Source organism: Leucoraja erinacea, unplaced genomic scaffold (genome assembly GCF_028641065.1).
Source record: "Leucoraja erinacea ecotype New England unplaced genomic scaffold, Leri_hhj_1 Leri_187S, whole genome shotgun sequence".
NCBI classification, from domain to species: domain Eukaryota; kingdom Metazoa; phylum Chordata; class Chondrichthyes; order Rajiformes; family Rajidae; genus Leucoraja; species Leucoraja erinaceus.
In genome coordinates, this window is record NW_026576088.1 from 152,266 (window position 1) to 173,013 (window position 20,748).

The window sequence follows — 20,748 nt, forward strand, 5'->3', positions numbered from 1 at the left end:
GAGATGAAAAAAAACATTTTTCACACAGAGAGTGGTGAATCTGTGGAATTCTCTGCCACAGAAAGTAGTTGAGGCCAGTTCCTGGGCTATATTTAAGAGTTAGTTAGATGTGGCCCTTGTGGGATCAGGGGGTATGGAGAGAAGGCAGGTATAGGATACTGAATTGGATGATCAGCCATGATCATATTGAATGGTGGTGCAGGCTCGAATGGCCGAATGGCCTACTTCTGCACCTATTTTCTATGTTTTTATGTTAAATAACTCATCAAGCCTCTCCAGTTTTGCACCAAACGTTATTGATTATTAACTGCTGAAAATCAAAATCATCCCCAATTATTTTGCTTCAGCCAACCAGTTATATATATGGAATTCAAGAGAGAGCTAGATAGGGTTCTTAAAGATAGCGGAGTCAGGAGGTATGGGGAGAAGGCAGGAACCATGATCCATAATCACATTGAATGGCGGTACTAGCTCGAAGGGCCGAACGGCCTACTCCTGCACCTATTGTCTATTGTCTAATGATGTTACGTCAATGACCCAAAGGTAGACCCAACTGCTGGAGAAACTCAGCGGGTGAGGCAGCATCTATGCAGCGAAGGAATAGGCGACGTTTCGGGTCAAGACCCTTCTTCAGTGACATTGACATTGACCTTGGGTCTGCCCATTCATTTTTTGGGGTAGAATTAGGCCATTCGGCCCATCGAGTCTACTTTGTCATTCAATTTAGGCTGATCTCTGCCTCCTAATCCCATTTTCCTGCCTTCTCCCCATAACCTTCTGACACCCGTTCTAATCCAGAACTTGTCTATCTCTGCCTCAAATTATCCACCGACTTGGCCTCCACAACCTTCTGTGGCAATGAGTTCCAGAGATTCACCACCCTCTGACTAAAGAAATTCCTCCTCACCGCCTTTCTAAAAGAATGTCCTTTAATTCGGAGGCTGTGACCTCTGGTCCAAGACTCTTCCAGGAGTGGAAACATCCTCTCCGCAACCACTCTATCCTGGCCTTTCATTATTCTGTATGTTTCAATGAGGTTCCCCCTCAACCTTCTAAACTCCAGCGAGTAGAGGGAATGGACAATAGACAATAGGTGCAGGAGGAGGCCATTCGGCCCTTCGAGCCAGCACCACCATTCAATGTGATCATGGCTGATCATCCACAATCAGTACCCCGTTCCTGCCTTCTCCCCATATCCCCTGACTCCGCTATCTTTAAGAGACCTATCTATTTCTCTCTTGAAAGTATCCAGAGAACCAGCCTCCACCGGCCTCTGAGGCAGAGAATTCCAATGAACAAGGGTTTCAGCCCGAAACGTCGCCTATTTTCTTCGCTCCATAGATGCTGCTGCACCCGCTGAGTTTCTCCAGCAATTTTGTGTACCTTCGATCTTCCAGCATCTGCAGTTCCTTCTTGAAAACAATGTGTTTCCTCATCTCCTTTCTAAATGGCTTACTCCTTATTCTTAACACTGGACTCCCCCAACATCAGGAACATGTTTCCTGCCTCTAGCGTGTCCTAACCCTTAATAATCTTGTATGTTACCATAGGGAATCCCTCGCATCCTTCTAAACTCCAGAGTGTACAAGCCCAGCCGCTCCATTCTCTCAGCATATGACAGTCCCGCCATCTCGGGAATTAACCGTGTAAACCTACGCTGCACTCCCTCAATAGCAAGAATGTCCCTCTGCCCGGTAAATGGCCAAATGCAGGCAGGTGGGACTAGTGTGGATGGGGCATGTTGGTCAACATGTCTACTAGTGTGGATGGGGCATGTTGGTCAACATGTCTACTAGTGTGGATGGGGCATGTTGGTCAACATGTCTACTAGTGTGGATGGGGCACGTTGGTCAACATGTCTACTAGTGTGGATGGGGCATGTTGGTCAACATGTCTACTACTGGATGGGGCATGTTGGTCAACATGTCTACTAGTGTGGATGGGGCATGTTGGTCGGTTTGGACAAGTTGAGCCATAGGGCCTGTTTCTACGCTGACTTCACTCGATGACTTGAAATTAGAGATTTCGACCTGTCTCCCTTGCAGAGGACGGAGTGCCGTTGAATGTCCATCTGGGCCCCCCAGCGGAGCGGCTGGCCCTCCATGTGCTTCGTAAGCAAGGGCTAGTACCAGGGCACGTGGAAACATGTCTCTCTCTACAGCCCCCTGGGCCCGACATCGAGCAGGTATGGGGCCAGAATGGAAACATGTCAACTAGTTTCTGGATTATCGAAACATTGGAAACATAGAAACTAGTGTGGATGGAGGAGGTTGGTCAACTGTCGGCCTTGTGATGGGGCACCGGGCCATTCATTGTGATCATGGCTGATCATGTCTACTAGTCAATAACCCGTTGCCTGCCTGTCTACTAGTGTGGATGGGGCATCCCTTGACTCATGTCTACTAGCCCCTAGAACTCTATCTAACTCTCTCTTAAATCCATCCAGTGACTTGGCCTCCACATGCTACTCTGTGGCAGGGGCATTCCATAAATTCACAAGTGTCTGGGGCATGAAAAAGTTTTTTGTTCACCTCAGTCTACTAGTGTCCTCCCCTTTATTCTAAGACTGTGGCCTAGTGTGGATGGGACATCGCCCAACATTGGGGACTAGTTTGGATGCCTCCAGCTTGTCAACATGTCCTTTTATGGGGCATTTTATATGTTTACTATAAGATGCCCCCTCATCCTGTCTAAACTCCATGTGAATATAAGCCTAGTCTACTTTTCAATCTTTCCTCATATGACAGTCCCGCCATTGGTCCAGGGATCAATCTGTGGATGAACCTACGCTGCACTGCCTCAATCACAAGGATGGATGGGGCCTTCCTCAAATTATCTCATGTACCAGTAATATACTTGAATACAGGAGTAGACATGATACGCCAAATGCCCTGCTTCTGATCCTATGACAGAGTCACAGAGTGATACAGTGTGGAAACAGGCCCTTCGGCCTATCTTGCCTACACCGCTTTGGCCTACAACTCCCTGAACACCTGTACATGGTACTAACACCATCATCAAGTATGCAGATGATACAATGGTGATTGGCCTCATCAGCAACAACGATGAGCTGGCCTACAGGGAGGAGGTCCAGCACTTAGCAGCATGGTGCGCTGACAACAACCTGGCCCTTAACTCCATGAAGACCAAGGAGGGGCATTGTAGACTGTCAGGAAGTCCAGAGGCGGCACGCACTCCGTCTGACAATCCCCATTAACGGGACGCTGAGGTGGAACGTGTTTCTAGCTTCAGGTTCCCTTGGAGTCAACATCTCCGATGACCTCTCTCTGGGCCCCCAGCGGAGCGGCTCTACTCTGATCAAGAAGGCTAGTACCAGAGCACGTGGAAACCAGGTCTCTCTACAGCCCCCTGCAGCCCGACATCGAGCAGGTAAGCCCAGAATGGAAATCAATGGTTTCTTCATTATCGAAACATAGAAACATAGAAAATAGGTGCAGGAGTAGGCCATTCGGCCCTTCGAGCCTGCACCGCCATTCAATATGATCATGGCTGATCATCCAACTCAGTATCCCGTACCTGCCTTCTCTCCATACACCCTTCGAGCCAGCACCGCCATTCATTGTGATCATGGCTGATCATCCCCAATCAGTAACCCGTGCCTGCCTTCTCCCATATCCCTTGACTCACTAGTATGGTAGCTGGCAAACTCTCTGTCTCCCACCGGAAGGCATTGCAGAGGGTGGTGAAGGGAATTCCCCAAATTCGCATCTCCGGTTCCAAACGTTTTTTCCACCTCAGTCTGTCCAAAGCAAGCTCAGCATCGCCTGTGGACCTGCTCTCACCCCAAACCATGGAATGTTTTTCCCTCCTACCATCCGGGAGGCGCTACAGGTCTCTAAGTTGCCGAATCCAGCAACTCGAGGAATATAAGCCTAGTCTTTTCAATCTTTCCTCATATGCTGTCCCTCTCCCAGGGATCAATCTCGTACCTCGGTGCACTGCCAATCACCAGGATGTCCTTCCCCCCCCCCCCGCGTGTACCAGTAATATACGGAATACAGGATTATTATTTATTCCAAATCGTTTGATCTATGTCAGTCTTCAAGGGAGAGCTGGAAATGGCCCTTCGTTGTCTCTGTACACTGTACACATGACAATGACAATAGTAAAGAGTGAATCTGAATCTGAATCCTGCCTAATCTGACAACTCTGAACATTCCCTATCCATGAATCCGTCCAGGTGTAAACACCTGCCTCAATTACCTCCATACAGAAAGTCATGAAGTGATACATTGTGGAAACAGGCCCTAGTCCCACCTGCCTGTGCTTGGTCCATATCCCTCCAAACCTATCCTATCCATATACCTGCTTTGTAACCGTTCCTGCCATCTCCCCATGTCTCCTGACTCCGCTACCTTTAAGGGGAATCAGGAACCAGGGGACATAGGTTTAAGGAGAAGGGGAAAAGATGAAATACAAACCCGAGGGATATCTTTTTTACACAGAGGATGGTGTGTGTGTGTGGAACGAGCTGCCGGAGATGGTAGCTGAGGCTGGGACTATCCCATCGTTTAAGAGACAGTTAAGGGCCTGTCCCACTTGGCGATCTTTTTTCGGCAACGGCCGCCATCATTGACTGGCGTATCAGGTCACCGATAAATTTGCGGCGTGATGCAGCGCTGACATTTTGACGGGCAAGTGTCGCAACGTTTTTTTGTCGCCGCTAGATTTTGAATGTTCAACATTTTTTGGCGACCCTGATATGACGCCAGCAGTCGCCGAAAAAATCGGCAAGCGGGACAGGCCCTTTTGGCAGGTATCTGAGGAAAGACATTCTTGCCATAGAGGGAGTACAGTGAAGGTTCACCAGACTGATTCCTGGGATGGCAGGACTTTCATATGAAGAAAGACTGGATAGACTCGGCTTGTACTCGCTAGAATTTAGAAGATTGAGGGGGGATCTTATAGAAACTTAGAAAATTCTTAAGGGGTTGGACAGGCTAGATGCAGGAAGATTGTTCCCGATGTTGGGGAAGTCCAGAACAAGGGGTCACAGTTTAAGGATAAGGGGGAAATCTTTTAGGACCGAGATGAGAAAAACATTTTTCACACTGAAAGTGGTGAATCTGTGGAATTCTCTGCCACAGAAGGTAGTTGAGGCCAGTTCATTGGCTATATTTAAGAGGTAGTTAGATGTGGCCCTTGTGACTAAAGGGATCAGGGGGTATGGAGAGAAGGCAGGGATGGGATACTGAGTTGGATGGTCAGCCATGATCATGTTGAATGGCGGTGCAGGCTCGAAGGGCCGAATGGCCTACTCCTGCACCTATTTTCTATGTTTCTATGTACATGGATAGGACAGGTTGTGAGGGATAGGGACCAAGCGCAGGCAAGTGGGGCTCGTGTAGATGGGACATTGTTGGCCAGGGTTGGGCAAGTTGGGCTGGAGGGCCTGTTTCCACACTGGATCACTCAATGACTCTTAAGACCACGTTCTTGTGCCAACTGGCACGGCAACCTATTGTGTGGCTCGTTGTCAAGTCATCATTTCTCTGATTACAGTCTGGCACCTCTGAACACTTTATTATGTTTAAGACTCCTCAACCTCGCCAGATATTGTTTCGGTTGCCACGGCGACTGGCCGGGGCCTGGCCAAACTCTGCTTTCGGCCAAGGAGCAACTTGTTGAGGAAAGACTCATGGAATCTGGCCTCCGTTCACAAAGGTTTTGGAGCTCAAGGGGAGTGAGGAACAGCAAGAGCACGGGTGGATTGGAGAAGGCAGGAGAATGGGGGTTGGGAGGGAGAGATAGATCAGCCATGATGGAATGGCGGAGTAGGCTCGATGGGCCGAATGGCCTAATTCTGCTCCTAGAACTTATGGACATGAAATGAGGAGACTGATACAGTCTGAACAAGGGTTCCGAGCTGAAACGTCACCAATCCTTTATCCTCCAGAGATGCTGCCTGACCTGGAGCAACCAATCAGGGTACGGTGGCGCAGCGGTAGAGTTGCTGCCTCACAGCACCAGAGACCCGGGTTCGATTTGCATTAGCAAATTTGCGGATGACACAAAGCTGGGTGGCAGTGTGAACTGAGAGGAGGATGCTTTGAGAATGCAGGGTAACAGGTTGGGGGAGTGGGCAGATGCATGGCAGATGAAGTTTAATGTGCATAAATGTGAGGTTATCCACTTTGGTAGCAAAAACAGGAAGGCAGATTACTATCTAAATGGCGTCAAGTTGGGAGAAGGGGAAGTACAATGGGATCTGGGGGTCCTTGTTCATCATTCTATGAAAGTAAGCATGCAGGTACAGCAGGCAGTGAAGAAAGCGAATGGCATGTTGGCTTTTATAACGAGGAGTCGAATATAGGAGCAAAGAGGTCCTTCTGCAGTTGTACAGGGCAATTGTGAGACCACACCTGGAGTATTGTTTGCAGTTTTGGTCCCCTCATTTCAGGAAGGACATTCTTGCTATTGAGGGAGTGCAGCGTAGGTTTCCAAGGTTAATTCCTGGGATGGCGGGACTGTCATATGCTGAGAGAATGGAGCGGCCGGGCTTGTACACTCTGGAGTTTAGAAGGATGAGAGGGCATCTTATTGAAACATATAAGGTTGTTAAGGGTTTGGACACGCTAGAGGCAGGAAACATGTTCCCGATGTTGGGGGAGTCCAGAATCAGGGGCCACAGTTTAAGAATAAGGAGTAAGCCATTTAGGACGGAGACAAGGAAACACTTTTTCTCACCGAGAGTGGTGTCTGTGGAATTCTCTACCTCAGAGGGCGGTGGAGGCCGGTTCGCTGGATGTTTTCAAGAGAGAGCTAGATAGGGCTCTTAAAAATAGTGGAGTCAGGGAGAAGGCAACACTTTTTCTCCACCGAGAGTGGTGTCTGTGTTTCTCTCCGAATTCCCTGCCTCAAGAGAGAGCAAGATAAGGCACTTAAAAATAGTGGAGTCAGGGAGAAGGCAGGGACGGGGTACTGATTGGGGATGATCAGCCATGATCACATTGAATGAGTTACTCCAGCACGTTGTGTCCAGGCAGGAAATATGTTCCCAATGTTGGGGGAGCCCAGAACCAGGGGCCACAGTTTATGAATAAATGGTAAGCCATTTAGGACTGAGATGAGGAAAAATCTTTTCACCCAGAGAATTGTGAATCTGTGGAATTATCTGCCACAGAAGGCAGTGGAGGCCAATTAACTGGATGTTTTCAAGAGAGAGTTAGATAGAGCTCTAAGGGCAAACGGAATCAAGGCATATGGGGAGAAAGCAGGAACGTGGTACTGATTTTGGATGATCAGCCATGATCTTATTGAATGCCGGTGCTGGTTAGAAGGGCCAAATCTGCACCTATTATCTATGTTTCTATGCCTCTATGTCAGTGAAGAAGGGTCTCGATGTCTTGTTGGTGTTGAGCTGCGGGTGATTCAGCCCACACCACTCAACAAAGTCGGTGACTACACCTCTGTATTCAGCTTCCCCATATGACTGTACAGAGTGATACTGCATGGAAACAGGCTCTTCAGCCCAGTTTGCCCACACAAACTAGCATGCCCCATCTACACTAGTCCCACCTGCCTGTGCTTGGTCCATATCCCTCCCGTCCTGTAATATCCATGTACCTGTCTAAGGTAGACAAAAATGCTGGAGAAACTCAGCGGGTGCGGCAGCATCTATGCAGCAAAGGAAATAGATGTTAATAGACAATAGGTGCAGGAGTAGGCCATTTGGCCCTTCGAGCCAGCACCGCCATTCAATGTGATCATGGCTGATCACCCACAATCAGTACCCCGTTCCTGCCTTCTCCCCATATCTCCTGACTCCGCTATTTTTAAGAGCCCTATCTAGCTCTCTCTTCAAGCATCCAGAGAACCTGCCTCCACCGCCCTCTGAGGCAGAGAATTCCACAGACTCACCACTCTCTGTTAGAAAAAGTGTTTCCTCGTCTCCGTTCTAAATGGCTTACCCATTATTCTTAAACAGTGACCCCTGGTTCAGGACTCCCCCAACATCGGGAACATGTTTCCTGCCTCTAGTGTGTCCAAGCCAATAACAATCTTATATGTTTCAGTGAGATGCCCTCTCATCCTTCTAAACTCCAGAGTGTACAAGCCCAGCTTGGTTGTTGGGAAGAAGCTGTTTCGTGAACCTGGATGTTACAGTTTTCAGGCTCCTGTACCTTCTTCCCGATGGCAGCGGTGAGATGAGTGTGTGGCCAGGATGGTGTGGGTCCTTGATGATGTTGGCTGCCTTTTTGAGTCAGCGACTGCGATAGATCCCTTCGATGGTGGGGAGGTCAAAGCCGGTGATGGACTGGGCAGTGGTCACAACTCTTTGCAGTGTTACAAGCTCCACACAGAAAGCACCCGTAACCATACAATATAACCATATAACAATTACAGCACGGAAACAGGCCATCTTGACCCTTCTAGTCCGTGCCCGAACACATAATCTCCCCTAGTCCCATATACCTGCGCTCAGACCATAACCCTCCATTCCCTTCCCATCCATATAACTATCCAATTTATTTTTAAATGATAAAAACGAACCTGCCTCCACCACCTTCACTGGAAGCTCATTCCACACAGCTACCACTCTCTGAGTAAAGAAGTTCCCCCTCATGTTACCTCTAAACTTCAGTCCCTTAATTCTCATGTCATGTCCCCTTGTTTGAATCTTCCCTCCTCTCAGTGGGAAAAGCTTTTCCACGTCAACTCTGTCTATCCCTCTCATCATTTTAAAAACCTCTATCAAGTCCCCCCTTAACCTTCTGCGCTCCAAAGAATAAAGCCCTAACTTGTTCAACCTTTCTCTGTAACTTAGTTGCTGAAACCCAGGCAACATTCTAGTCAGGATCGAACCCGGGTCTCTGCCGCTGTAAGGCGGAAACTCTACCGCAGCGCCACCGTGGGGCTGCCCAACCGAGGAAGGACGTGCTGGCATTGAGAGAGGAGGTGTACGAGAATTATCCCTGTGATCATTGGTAAACATTTGAGTGTTTGATGGCACAAGCATGTTTCCACTCGAGGGAGAGTCTAGGACTCAGGCCTCAGCCTCAGAAGAAAAGGACTTACATTTAGAAAGGAGATGAAAAGGAATTTCTTTGGTGAGATGGTTGTGAGTCTGTGGAATTCATTGCCACAGACGGCTGTGTGGAACATGTCAATGGGAATTTGTAAAGCGGAGATTCATAGATTTTTGATTAGGACGGGTGTCGGGGGTTATCGGGTCTCCGTTGTCGTTGGGGCCTAGCACCGTGGAGCGGCCTCCAACCTGAACGACCCGGGGGCTCGGGAGACTGCGGAGCTGCGGACTACTCACCATTAGTGAGCTGGCCGGCCTCGGAGCGTGGGGAGCGGTGGTGACTCGCTGCTGCGACTCGACTCCTGGGGCTCGGAGGCTCCAGCAACGCAGCCGCAGGTCCGGTGGACTGTCGGGACATCGGGAGCTCGCGGGTCCGGGGGGAGAGAGAGACCGCTTCCCGGAGCTCCCGCAACGCGACTTCTCCAGCCCGTGTCGCGGGGTTGGAACGACCCGGAGCGGGGACGTACATCGCCCGGCGCGGCTTCATGGCCGCGGGACTTTCCAGCGCCCGTGGGGGTTCCAACCTTGTACTTTCAGACCGGGAGCGGGGCCGTAAATCGCCCCGCGCGGCCTAAAATGGCCGTGGGACTCATCATCACCCGCCTGGGGCTTGGACATCGGGAGAGAAATTGAGAGCAGGGGAGAGAAAAGACTTTGCCTTCCATCACAGTGGATGGATGTTTGTGTAAATTTAATTGTGTGTATGTCTGTAGAACATTGTCTTTGTTTGTATGGCTGTGGAAACGGAATTTCGTTTGAGTCTCACTGGGGCTCAAATGATAATAAAATGACAATACATTTGTATTGTATTGTATTGTATTGTATTGTGGGGAGAAGGCAGGAGAATGGTGTTAGGAGCGGGAGATAGATCAGCCATGGTTGAATGGTGGAGAAGACTCGATGGGCCGAATGGCCTAATTCCGCTCCGAGAACTTGTGAATGACATAGATTTGCTCGGATCAGACGGAGGTCCAATATCCTATTGAGCAGATCAAGAACCAGGGGACGGAGGTTTGTGGGCCAAATGACTTTGTCTAATAGGTGCAGGAGTAATAGACAACAGGTGCAGGAGGAGGCCATTCGGCCCTTCGAGCCAGCACCGCCATTCAATGTGATCATGGCTGATCATCCCCAATCAGTACCCCGTTCCTGCCTTCTCCCCATATCCTCTGTCTCCACTACCTTTAAGAGCCCTATCTAGCTCTCTCTTGAAAGTATCCAGAGAACCGGCCTCCACCGCCCTCGGAGGAAGAGAATTGCGTTCTAAATGGCTTACCCCTTATTCTTAAACTGCGGCCCCTGGTTCCGGACTCCCACAACATCGGGAACATGTTTCCTGCCTCTAGCGTGTCCAAACCCTTAATAATCTTATATGTTTCAATAAGATCCTCTCGCATCCTTCTAAACTCCAGAGTGTACAAGCCCAGCTGCTCCATTCTATCAGCATATGACAGTCCCGCCATCCCGGGAATTAACCTGGTAAACCTACGCTGCACTCCCTCAATAGCAAGAATGTCCTTCCTCAAATTAGGGGACCAAAACTGTACACAATACTCCAGGTGTGGTCTCACTAGGGCCCTGCAGAAGGACCTCTTTGCTCCTATATTCGATTCCTCTTGTTATGAAGGCCAACATGCCATTCACTTTCTTCACTGCCTGCGGTACCTGCATGCTTACTTTCATTGACTGATGAACAAGGACCCCCAGATCCCGTTGTACTTCCCCTTTTCCCAACTTGACACCATTTAGATAATAATTCTGCCCCTGTGGCTGATGAAGGTATGAACTTACGCTGCGTGTGTCTGCTTCCTTCAATGCTCCGTAGGGCAAGATCCAACTGTGGGTGGACATCTTCCCCAAGTCTCACGGACATCCCGGACCTCCCTTCAACATAACCCCTCGCAAGGCCAAGAGGTGAGATTCCTTTGTCCTTTGACGTCTTCTGAAGGTACAAGACACAAGAGCCCTGGAGTAACTCAACATCTCTGGAGAACGGGCAGTCACGGAGGCGCAGCAGTAGAGTCGGTGCCTTACAGTGCTTGCAGCACCGGGGATCCGGGTTCGATCCTGACTACGGGTGCTGTCTGTACGTGGCTTGTACCTTCTCCCCGTGACCTGCGTGGGGTTTTCTCCGAGATCTGCGGTTTCCTCCCACATTCCAAAGACGTGCAGGTTTCTAGGTTTCTAGGTTTCTAGCTCAACAACTAAGTTACAGAGATAGGTTGAATAAGTTAGGTCTTTATTCTCTGGAGCGCAGAAGGTTAAGGGGGGACCTGATAGAGGTCTTTAAAATGATGAGAGGGATAGACAGAGTTGATGTGGACAAGCTTTTCCCTTTGAGAATAGGGAAGATTCAAACACGAGGACATGACTTCAGAATTAAGGGACAGAAGTTTAGGGGTAATATGAGGGGGAACTTCTTTACTCAGAGAGTGGTAGCGGTGTGGAATGAGATTCCAGTGGAAGTGGTGGAGGCAGGATCGTTGGTATCATTTAAAAATAAATTGGATAGGCATATGGATGAGAAGGGAATGGAGGGTTATGGTATGAGTGCAGGCAGGTGGGACTAAGGGAAAAAAAAAGTTGTTCGGCACGGACTTGTAGGGCCAAGATGGCCTGTTTCCGTGCTGTAATTGTTATATGGTTATTGTTATATGGTTAATTGGCTTGGTAAATGTAAACATTGCCCCTAGTGGGTGTAGGATAGAGTTAGTGTGCGGGGATCGCTGGTCGGCGCGGACCCGGTGGGCCGAAAGGCCTGTTTCCATGCTGTATCTCTAAACTAAACATGGACTGGTGACGTTTTGGGTCGGGACCCCTCTTCACACGGATTGTCAGGCTGTCGGCTGGATAGGCAGTGGGGAAGGAAAGCTGGACATTTAGTTTTGTTTAGTTAATTGTCACGCGTACCGTGTGATGGGACGAATGTCATCACTTGATGGGCCGAAGGGCCTCATTCTGCTCCTGGAACTGATGAACTTATGAACATCTCGTGAAGCTTTAGTTTGGTTTCGATTAGAGATACAGCGCGGAAACAGGCCCTTCGGCCCACCGAGTCCGTGCCGACCAGCGATCCCCGCACACCAACGCTATCCTGCACCCACTGGGGACAATCTATATTTATTACCAAGCCTATTGACCTACAAATTTGTACGTCTTTGGAGTGTGGGGGGAATCCGGAGATTGCGGGAGAAAACGTGCAAACTCCGTACAGACAGCACCCGTAGTCAGGACGGAACCCGGGCCTCTGGTGCCGTGAGGCAGCAACTCTACCGCTACACCACCGTGCCGCCCTTGACAGCCACTGGATACAGCGTTCTTTTAGGAAGGAGATGAGGAGGAATTTCATCAGTCAGAGGGTGGTGAATCTGTGGAACAGAATCTTTGTCTCAGAAGGCTGTGGAGGCCAAGTCAGTGGATGTTTTTAAGGAAGAGAGCCAGATTGATTGTAGATTAGTACGGGTGTTAGGGGTTATGGGGAGAAGGCAGGGGTTAGGAGATGGAGTCAAGAGTGCTTTATTTTTCATGATGGAACAATGAAATTCTTACTTGCTGCAGCACAACAGAATATGTAACAATGAATGTTTAAGAAGGAACTGCAGAGGCCGGAAAATCGAAGGTAGACAAAAATGCTGGAGAAACTCAGCGGGTGCGGCAGCATCTATGGAGCGAAGGAAATAGGCGACATTTCGGGTCGATACCGAACTTCTTCAAAGTTTCTCCAGCATTTTTGTCTACCAATGTAATAATAAATAATGTCAGCCGGGTTTACATGTGGATGGATGAGGAGCAACGGTGGTGAGCTGTCGAAGAGTGAGACACACACTCTCTGAGCAAGGCTCTAGTGTAACTCTATCCCGATGTGCTCTGGGATATTGAACATGGACAAGACCACTGCTTCAAGGCAGCCTTTGTTATGTTTGGACCAGAGTGTCTCTGCAAGTGGTTCCACGAAAAGTTAACTGCTTGAGCTGAACTGCCTCTGGGAGTATGTGATGGGACTCTTAAAGACAGCGGAGTCAGGGGATATGGGGGAGAAGGCAGAAACGGGGTACTGATTGGGGATGATCAGCCATGATCACATTGAATGGCGGTGCTGGCCCGAAGGTGCCTACTCCTGCACCTATTGTCTATTGTCTGTCGATGTAGAGGGATTTTCATTCTGTGTTTCTGATAACATTTTTTTTTAAATATACAAAGAGCTATTGTTCAAACAAACACAAATACACGGTAACAAAGTCACGACTGCCATTGGCAGTTTACAATCGAACAGTTATCAAATTTAAAAATGTCAACTTTATCTGCAGTATACAACCCGCCCCCCCGCGGGGACCAGCATTGACGGAAGGCCTCCAGAGTCATAGAAACATAGAAACATAGAAATTAGGTGCAGGAGTAGGCCATTCGGCCCTTCGAGCCTGCACCGCCATTCAATATGATCATGGCTGATCATCCAACTCAGTATCCTGTACCTGCCTTCTCTCCATACCCCCTGATCCCCCCTTTAGCCACAAGGGCCACATCTAACTCCCTCTTAAATATAGCCAATGAACTGGCCTCAACTACCCTCTGTGGCAGAGAGTTCCAGAGATTCACCACTCTCTGTATGAAAAAAGTTCTTCTCATCTCGGTTTTAAAGGATTTTCCCCCTTATCCTTAAACTGTGACCCCTTGTCCTGGACTTCCCCAACATCGGGAACAATCTTCCTGCATCTAGCCTGTCCAATCCCTTAAGAATTTTGTAAGTTTCTACATGTATGTAAGCTTTGTAAGCATATGACAGTCCCGCCATCCCAGGAATTAACCTTGTAAACCTACGCTGCACTCCCTCAATAGCAAGAATGTCCTTCCTCAAATTTGGAGACCAAAACTGCACACAATACTCCGGGTGTGGTCTCACTAGGGCCCTGTACAACTGCAGAAGGACCTCTTTGCTCCTATACTCAACTAAAGTAGAGGACAGTATTTAGATTTGCCACCGTTTAACTGAAGGCGAAATGGAAAATGAATGGAAATTCTTTCCGGAATGGAAGGGCTCCTCGTTCTTGCACGACTCCAGTGGAATAGAAGCTTGGGTGTGTCGGGGGACTGTGAAGGTCTAATTCCACTGTGTGATCCATCTCCCTCTCTGTTCCAGGTTCTACCTCCGTTGCATTATTTGGAACACCTACGATGTGATCCTAGATGACCTCAGCATCACCGGGGAGAAGATGAGCGATATCTACGTGAAAGGGTGAGTGGGGACACACTGATTCATATCGTTTAGTCCCTTAGTGACGTTAATTGAAGACAGGGGATCAGAAGATAATCGACACATATCCACGAGCTCTCCACGAGAGACTCAATGCCGTAGAAAGATGAATCTTCCAAACACAGTCTCTAGATTAATAGTTTCTTTATTGTAGTAGCAAAAACAGTAAGCTATTCATCCGATGCTCTTCTTGTATAAGTACATTTTAATCACACTCATGGTCATGTGTACATATACTCTGAAATGAGAGGGGATCTCATTGAAACATATAAGATTATTAAGGGTTTGGACACGCTGGAGGCAGGAAACATGTTCCCGATGTTGGGGGAGTACAGAACCAGAGGCCACACAGTTTAAGAATAAGGGGTAAGCCATTTAGAACGGAGACGAGGAAACACTTTTTCTCACAGAGAGTGGCGAGTCTGTGGAATTCTCTGCCTCAGAGGGCGGTGGAGGCCGGTTCTCTGGGTACTTTCAAGAGAGAGCTAGATAGAGCTCTTAAAAATAGCGGACTCAGGGGATATTACCAGTCTTGTTGTACGTGCCCCCTTGGGCAAGAGTGACCATAATATGGTTGAGTTCTTCATTAGGATGGAGAGTGACATTGTTAATTCAGAAACAATGGTTCTGAACTTAAAGAAAGGTAACTTTGAGGGTCTGGGACGTGAATTGGCCAAGATAGACTGGCAATTAATTCTAAAAGGGTTGACGGTGGATATGCAATGGAAGACATTTAAAGACTGCATGGATGAACTACAAAAATTGTTCATCCCAGTTTGGCAAAAGAATAAATCAGGGAAGGTAGTGCATCCGTGGATAACGAGGGAAATCAGGGATAGTATCAAAGCGAAGGATGATGCGTACAAATTAGCCAGAAAAAGCAGCATACCAGAGGACTGGGAGAAATTCAGAGACCAGCAGAGGAGGACAAAGGGCTTAATTAGGAAAGGAAAAATTGATTATGAAAGAAAACTGGCAGGGAACATAAAAACTGACTGCAAAAGTTTTTATAGATATGTGAAAAGAAAGAGATTAGTTAAAACAAATGTAGGTCCCTTGCAGTCAGAAACAGGTGAGTTGATCATGGGGAACAAGGATATGGCGGACCAATTGAATAACTACTTTGGTTCCATCTTCACTAAGGAACACATAAATAATTTGCCGGAAATAGCAGGGGACCGGGGTTCAAATGAGATGGAGGAACTGAGTGAAATCCAGATTAGTTAGGAAATGGTGTTGGGTAAATTGAATGGATTAAAGGCCGATAAATCCCCAGGGCCAGATAGGCTGCATCCCAGAGTACTTAAGGAAGTAGCTCCAGAAATAGTGGATGCATTAGTAATAATCTTTCAGAACTCTTTAGATTCTGGAGTAGTTCCTGAGGATTGGCGGGTAGCAAACGTAACCCCACTTTTTAAGAAGGGAGGGAGAGAGAAAACGGGGAATTACAGACTAGTTAGTCTAACGTCGGTAGTGGGGAAACTGCTAGAGTCAGTTATTAAAGATGGGATAGCAGCACATTTGGAAAGTGGTGAAATCATTGGACAAAGTCAGCATGGATTTACGAAAGGTAAATCATGTCTGACGATATAACTAGTAGCGTGGATAGGGGAGAACCAGTGGATGTGGTGTATCTGGACTTCCAGAAGGCTTTCGACAAGGTCCCACATAAGAGATTAGTATACAAACTTAAAGCACGCTGTATTGGGGGTTCAGTATTGATGTCGATAGAGAACTGTCTGGCAAACAGGAAGCAAAGAGTAGGAGTAAACGGGTCCTTTTCACAATGGCGGGCAGTGACTAGTGGGGTACCGCAAGACTCAGTGCTGGGGCCCCAGCTATTTACAATATATATTAATGATCTGGATGAGGGAATTGAAGGCAATATCTCCAAGTTTGCGGATGACACTAAGCTGGGGGGCAGTGTTAGCTGTGAGGAGGATGCTAGGAGACTGCAAGGTGACTTGGATAGGCTGGGTGAGTGGGAAAATGTTTGGCAGATGCAGTATAATGTGGATAAATGTGAGGTTATCCATTTTGGTGGCAAAAACAGGAAAGCAGACTATTATCTAAATGGTGGCCGATTGGGAAAGGGGGAGATGCAGCGAGACCTGGGTGTCATGGTACACCAGTCATTGAAGGTAGGCATGCAGGTGCAGCAGGCAGTGAAGAAAGCGAATGGTATGTTAACTTTCATAGCAAAAGGATTTGAGTATAGGAGCAGGGAGGCTCTACTGCAGTTGTACAGGGTCTTGGTGAGACCACACCTGGAGTATTGCATACAGTTTTGGTCTCCAAATCTGAGGAAAGACATTATTGCCATAGAGGGAGTGCAGAGAAGGTTCACCAGACTGATTCCTGGGATGTCAGGACTGTCTTATGAAGAAAGACTGGATAGACTTGGTTTATACTCTCTAGAATTTAGGAGATTGAGAGGGGATCTTATAGAAATTTACAAAATTCTTAAGGGGTTGGATTGGCTAGATGCAGGAAGATTGTTCTCGATGTTGGGGAAGTCCAGGACAAGGGGTCACAGCTTAAGGATAAGGGGGAAATCCTTTAAAACCGAGATGAGAAAAACTTTTTTCTCACAGAGAGTGGTGAATCTCTGGAACTCTCTGCCACAGAGCGTAGTTGAGGCCAGTTCATTGGCTATATTTAAGAGGGAGTTAGATGTGGCCCTTGTGGCTAAGGGGATCAGAGGGTATGGAGAGAAGGCAGGTACGGGATACTGAGTTGGATGATCAGCCATGATCATATTGAATGGCGATGCAGGCTCGAAGGGCCTATTTTGGACTCCTGCACCTAATTTCTATGTTTCTATGATATGGGGAGAAGGCAGGAACAGGGTATCGATTGTGGATGATCAGCCATGATCACATTGAATGGCGGTGCTGGCTCGAAGGGCCGAATGGCCTCCTCCTGCACCTATTGTCTATTGTCTATTGTAAGATATTTGTATAATAGTTCATTGTTTGCCGTGTGTTATGGTGGTGGGTTCTGATTTATTTTTTACTGCACTGTAAATATTATTTTAATGTTTGAATAATCTGAATAAACATGTTTGTAAAAAACGTGCGGATTTTAGATTAACTGGTTCCTGCAACTTGTTCCTTTGTGTGTGTCGGATAGAACTACTTTTCAGGTGAACGCTGGTCGGCGCTGCCCCGGTGGGTCAAACAGCCTGTTTCTGCGCTGTTAACTCATGGAGTCTTAGTGTAATAGAAACCTAGAAACATAGGAAATAGGTGCAGGAGGAGGCCATTCGGCCCTTCGAGCCAGCACCGCCATTCATTGTGATCATGGCTGATCATCCCCAATCAATAAACCGTGCCTGCCTTCTCCCCATATCCCTTGACTCCACTAGCCCCTAAAGCTCTATCTAACTCTCTCTTAAATCCACCCAGTGACTTGGCCTCCACTGCCCTCTGTGGCAGGGAATTCCACAAATTCACAACTCTCTGGGTGAAAAAGTTTTTTCTCACCTCAGTCTTAAATGACCTCCCCTTTATTCTAAGACTGCGGCCCCTGGTTCTGGACTCGCCCAACATTGGGAACATTTTTCCTGCATCCAGCTTGTCCAGTCCTTTTATAATTTTATATGTTTCTATAAGATACCCCCTCATCCTTCTAAACCCCAGTGAATACAAGCCTAGTCTTTTGAATCTTTCCTCATATGACAGTCCCGCCATCCCAGGGATCAATCTCGTGAACCTACGCTGCACTGCCTCAATCGCAAGGATGTCCTTCCTCAAATTAGGAGACCAAAACTGTACACAATACTCCAGATGTGGTCTCACCAGAGCCCTATACAACTGCAGAAGAACCTCTTTACTCCTATACTGAAATCCTCTTGTTATGAAGGCCAGCATCAGTCTTAAATGACCTCCCCTTTATTCTAAGGCTGTGGCCCCTGGTTCTGGACTCGCCCAACATTGGGGACATTTTTCCTGCATCTAGCTTGTCCAGTCCTTTTACAATTTTATATGTGTCATACCGCATGGAAACAGGCCCTTCGGCCCAACTTGTCCATGCCAGCCAACATGTCCCATCTACACTGGTCCCACCTGCCTGCGTTTGGCCCATTTCCTCTCTAAACCTGTCCGATCCATGTACCTGCCCAAATGTCTCTTGAACATTATGATAGTCCCTGTCCCAACGACCTCCTCTGGCAGACTACTCCCAATTCCTCCGTCTACGCCGCATCTGCGCCCTGGATGAGGTGTTCCATACCAGAGATCTGAGATGTCCTCATTCTTTAGGGAACGGGGGTTCCCCTCTTCAATTATAGATGAGGCTCTCACTAGGGTCTCCTCCATATCCCGCAGCTCCGCTCTTGCTCCCCACCCCCCCCTCCCACTCGTAACAAGGACAGAGTCCCCCTTTGTCCTCACCTTCCACCCCATCAGCCGTCACATACAACAATTTCGCCACCTCCAACGGGATCCCACCACTGGCCACATCTTCCCATCTCCTCCACTTTCTGCTTTCCGCAGAGACCGCTCCCTCCGCAACTCCCTGCTCAACTCGTCCCGTCCCACCCAAACCATCCCCTCCCCAGGTACTTTCCCCTGTAACTGCAGGAGATGCAACACCTGTCCCTTTACCTCCCCACTCGACTCCATCCAAGGACCCCGACAGTCTTTCCAGGTGAGGCAGAGGTTCACTTGCACCTCCTCCAACCTCATCCACTGTCTCCACTGTTCCAGGTGTCAACTTCTCTACATCGGCGAGACCAAGCGCAGGCTGGGCGATCTTTTCGCTGAACACCTCCGCACATTCCGTCGAAACCTACCTGATCTCCCGGTTGCTCAACGCTTCAACTCCCCTCCCATTCCCACACTGACCTTTCTGTCCTGGGCCTCCTCCATTGTCAGAGTGAGGCCCAGCGCAAATTGGAGGAGCAGCACCTCGTATTTCACTTGGGTAGTTTACACCCCAGCAGTATGAACATTGACTTCTCCAATTTTAGATAGCCCTTGCTTTCTCCCTCCTTCCCCTCCCCCTTCCCAGCTCTCCCACAAGTCCCACTGTCTCCGCCTACTTCCTTTCTCTCCCCCCCCCACCCCAATCCACCGACATCAGTCTGAAGAAGGGTCTCGACCCGAAACGTCACCTATTCCTTCTCTCCATAGATGCTGCCTCACCCGCTCAGTTTCTCCAGCATTTTTTGTCCACCTACAATTGTTCCAGCATCTGCAGTTATTTCTTAAACATTACCTCCTCTGGCAGCTCGTTCCATACACCCGACCACCCTCGGTGTGAAGAGGTTGTCCTTCAGGTTCCTGTTAAATCCTTTCTCTTTCAGCCCTTGCCATCTAGTTTTAGTTTCCCCAACGCAGGGGAAAAGGTCTCTCAGTTCAGTTTAGTTTATTGTCACGTGTACCGAGGTACAGTGAAAAGCCTTTTGTTGCGTGCTAAACCAGACAATACATGATTACAATCGATCCATTTACAGTGTGCAGATGCATGATAAGGGAATAACGTTTAGTGCAAGGTAAAGCCAGCAAAGTCCGATCAAGGATAGTCCGAGGGTCACCAATGAGGTAGATAGTAGTTCAGCACCGCTCTCTGCTTGTGGTTGGATGGTTCAGTTGCCTGATAACAGCTGGGAAGAAACTGCCCCTGAATCTGTGTGCAGTTTTGGTCTCCTAATTTGAGGGAGGATATTCTTGCTATTGAGGAAGTGCAGCGTAGGTTCAGCAGGTTAATTCCTTGGATTGCGGGAATTGACATATGATGAACGAATGGAGTGGCTGGGCTTGTATTCACTGGAATTTAGGATGAAAGGGTATCTTATAGAAACATATAGAATTCTTAAGGGATTGGGCAGGCGAGATGCAGGAAGATTGTCCCCGATGTTGGGGAAGTCCAGAACAAGGGGTCACAGTTTAAGGATGAGGGGGAAATCTTTTAGGACCGAGATGAGGAAAACATTTTTCACACAGAGAGTGGTGAATCTGTGGAATTCTCTGCCACAGAAGGTAGTTGAGGCCACAGTTCATTGGCTATATTTAAGAGGGAGTTAGATGTGGCCCTTGTGGCTAAAGGGATCAGGAGGTATGGAGAGAAGGCAAGTACAGGATACTGAGTTGGATGATCAGCCATGATCATATTGAATGGCGGTGCAGGCTCGAAGGACCGAATGGCCTACTCCTGCACCTATTTTCTATGTTTCTATGTTTCTATGAAACATGTTCTTGATGTTGGGGAAGTCCAGAACCAGGGGCCACACAGTTTAAGAATAAGGGGTAGGCCATTTAGGACTGAGATGATGAAAAACTTTTTCACCCAGAGAGTTGTTAATCTGTGGAATTCTCTGCCACAGGGGGCAGTGGAGGCCAGTTCACTGGATGTTTTCAAGAGAGAGTTAGCGTTAGCTCTTAGGGCTAACGGAATCAAGGGATATGGGGAAAAAGCAGGAACGGGGTACTGATTTTTGATGATC

The 20,748-nt window shown here is 48.2% G+C and overlaps 1 protein-coding gene across 1 annotated transcript in view; it reads left to right on the forward strand.

Moving 5' to 3' along the window:
* The window catches only part of LOC129716209 (dysferlin-like), a 189,924-nt gene that overhangs the window by 148,458 nt on the left and 20,718 nt on the right, over positions 1 to 20,748 (forward strand). The window contains exons 36-39 of the mRNA XM_055666080.1: positions 2,046 to 2,121; positions 3,327 to 3,390; positions 10,875 to 10,963; positions 14,187 to 14,282. Of these exons, the coding sequence (XP_055522055.1) occupies positions 2,046 to 2,121; positions 3,327 to 3,390; positions 10,875 to 10,963; positions 14,187 to 14,282 (325 nt within the window). The remainder of the gene's footprint in view (positions 1 to 2,045; positions 2,122 to 3,326; positions 3,391 to 10,874; positions 10,964 to 14,186; positions 14,283 to 20,748) is intronic.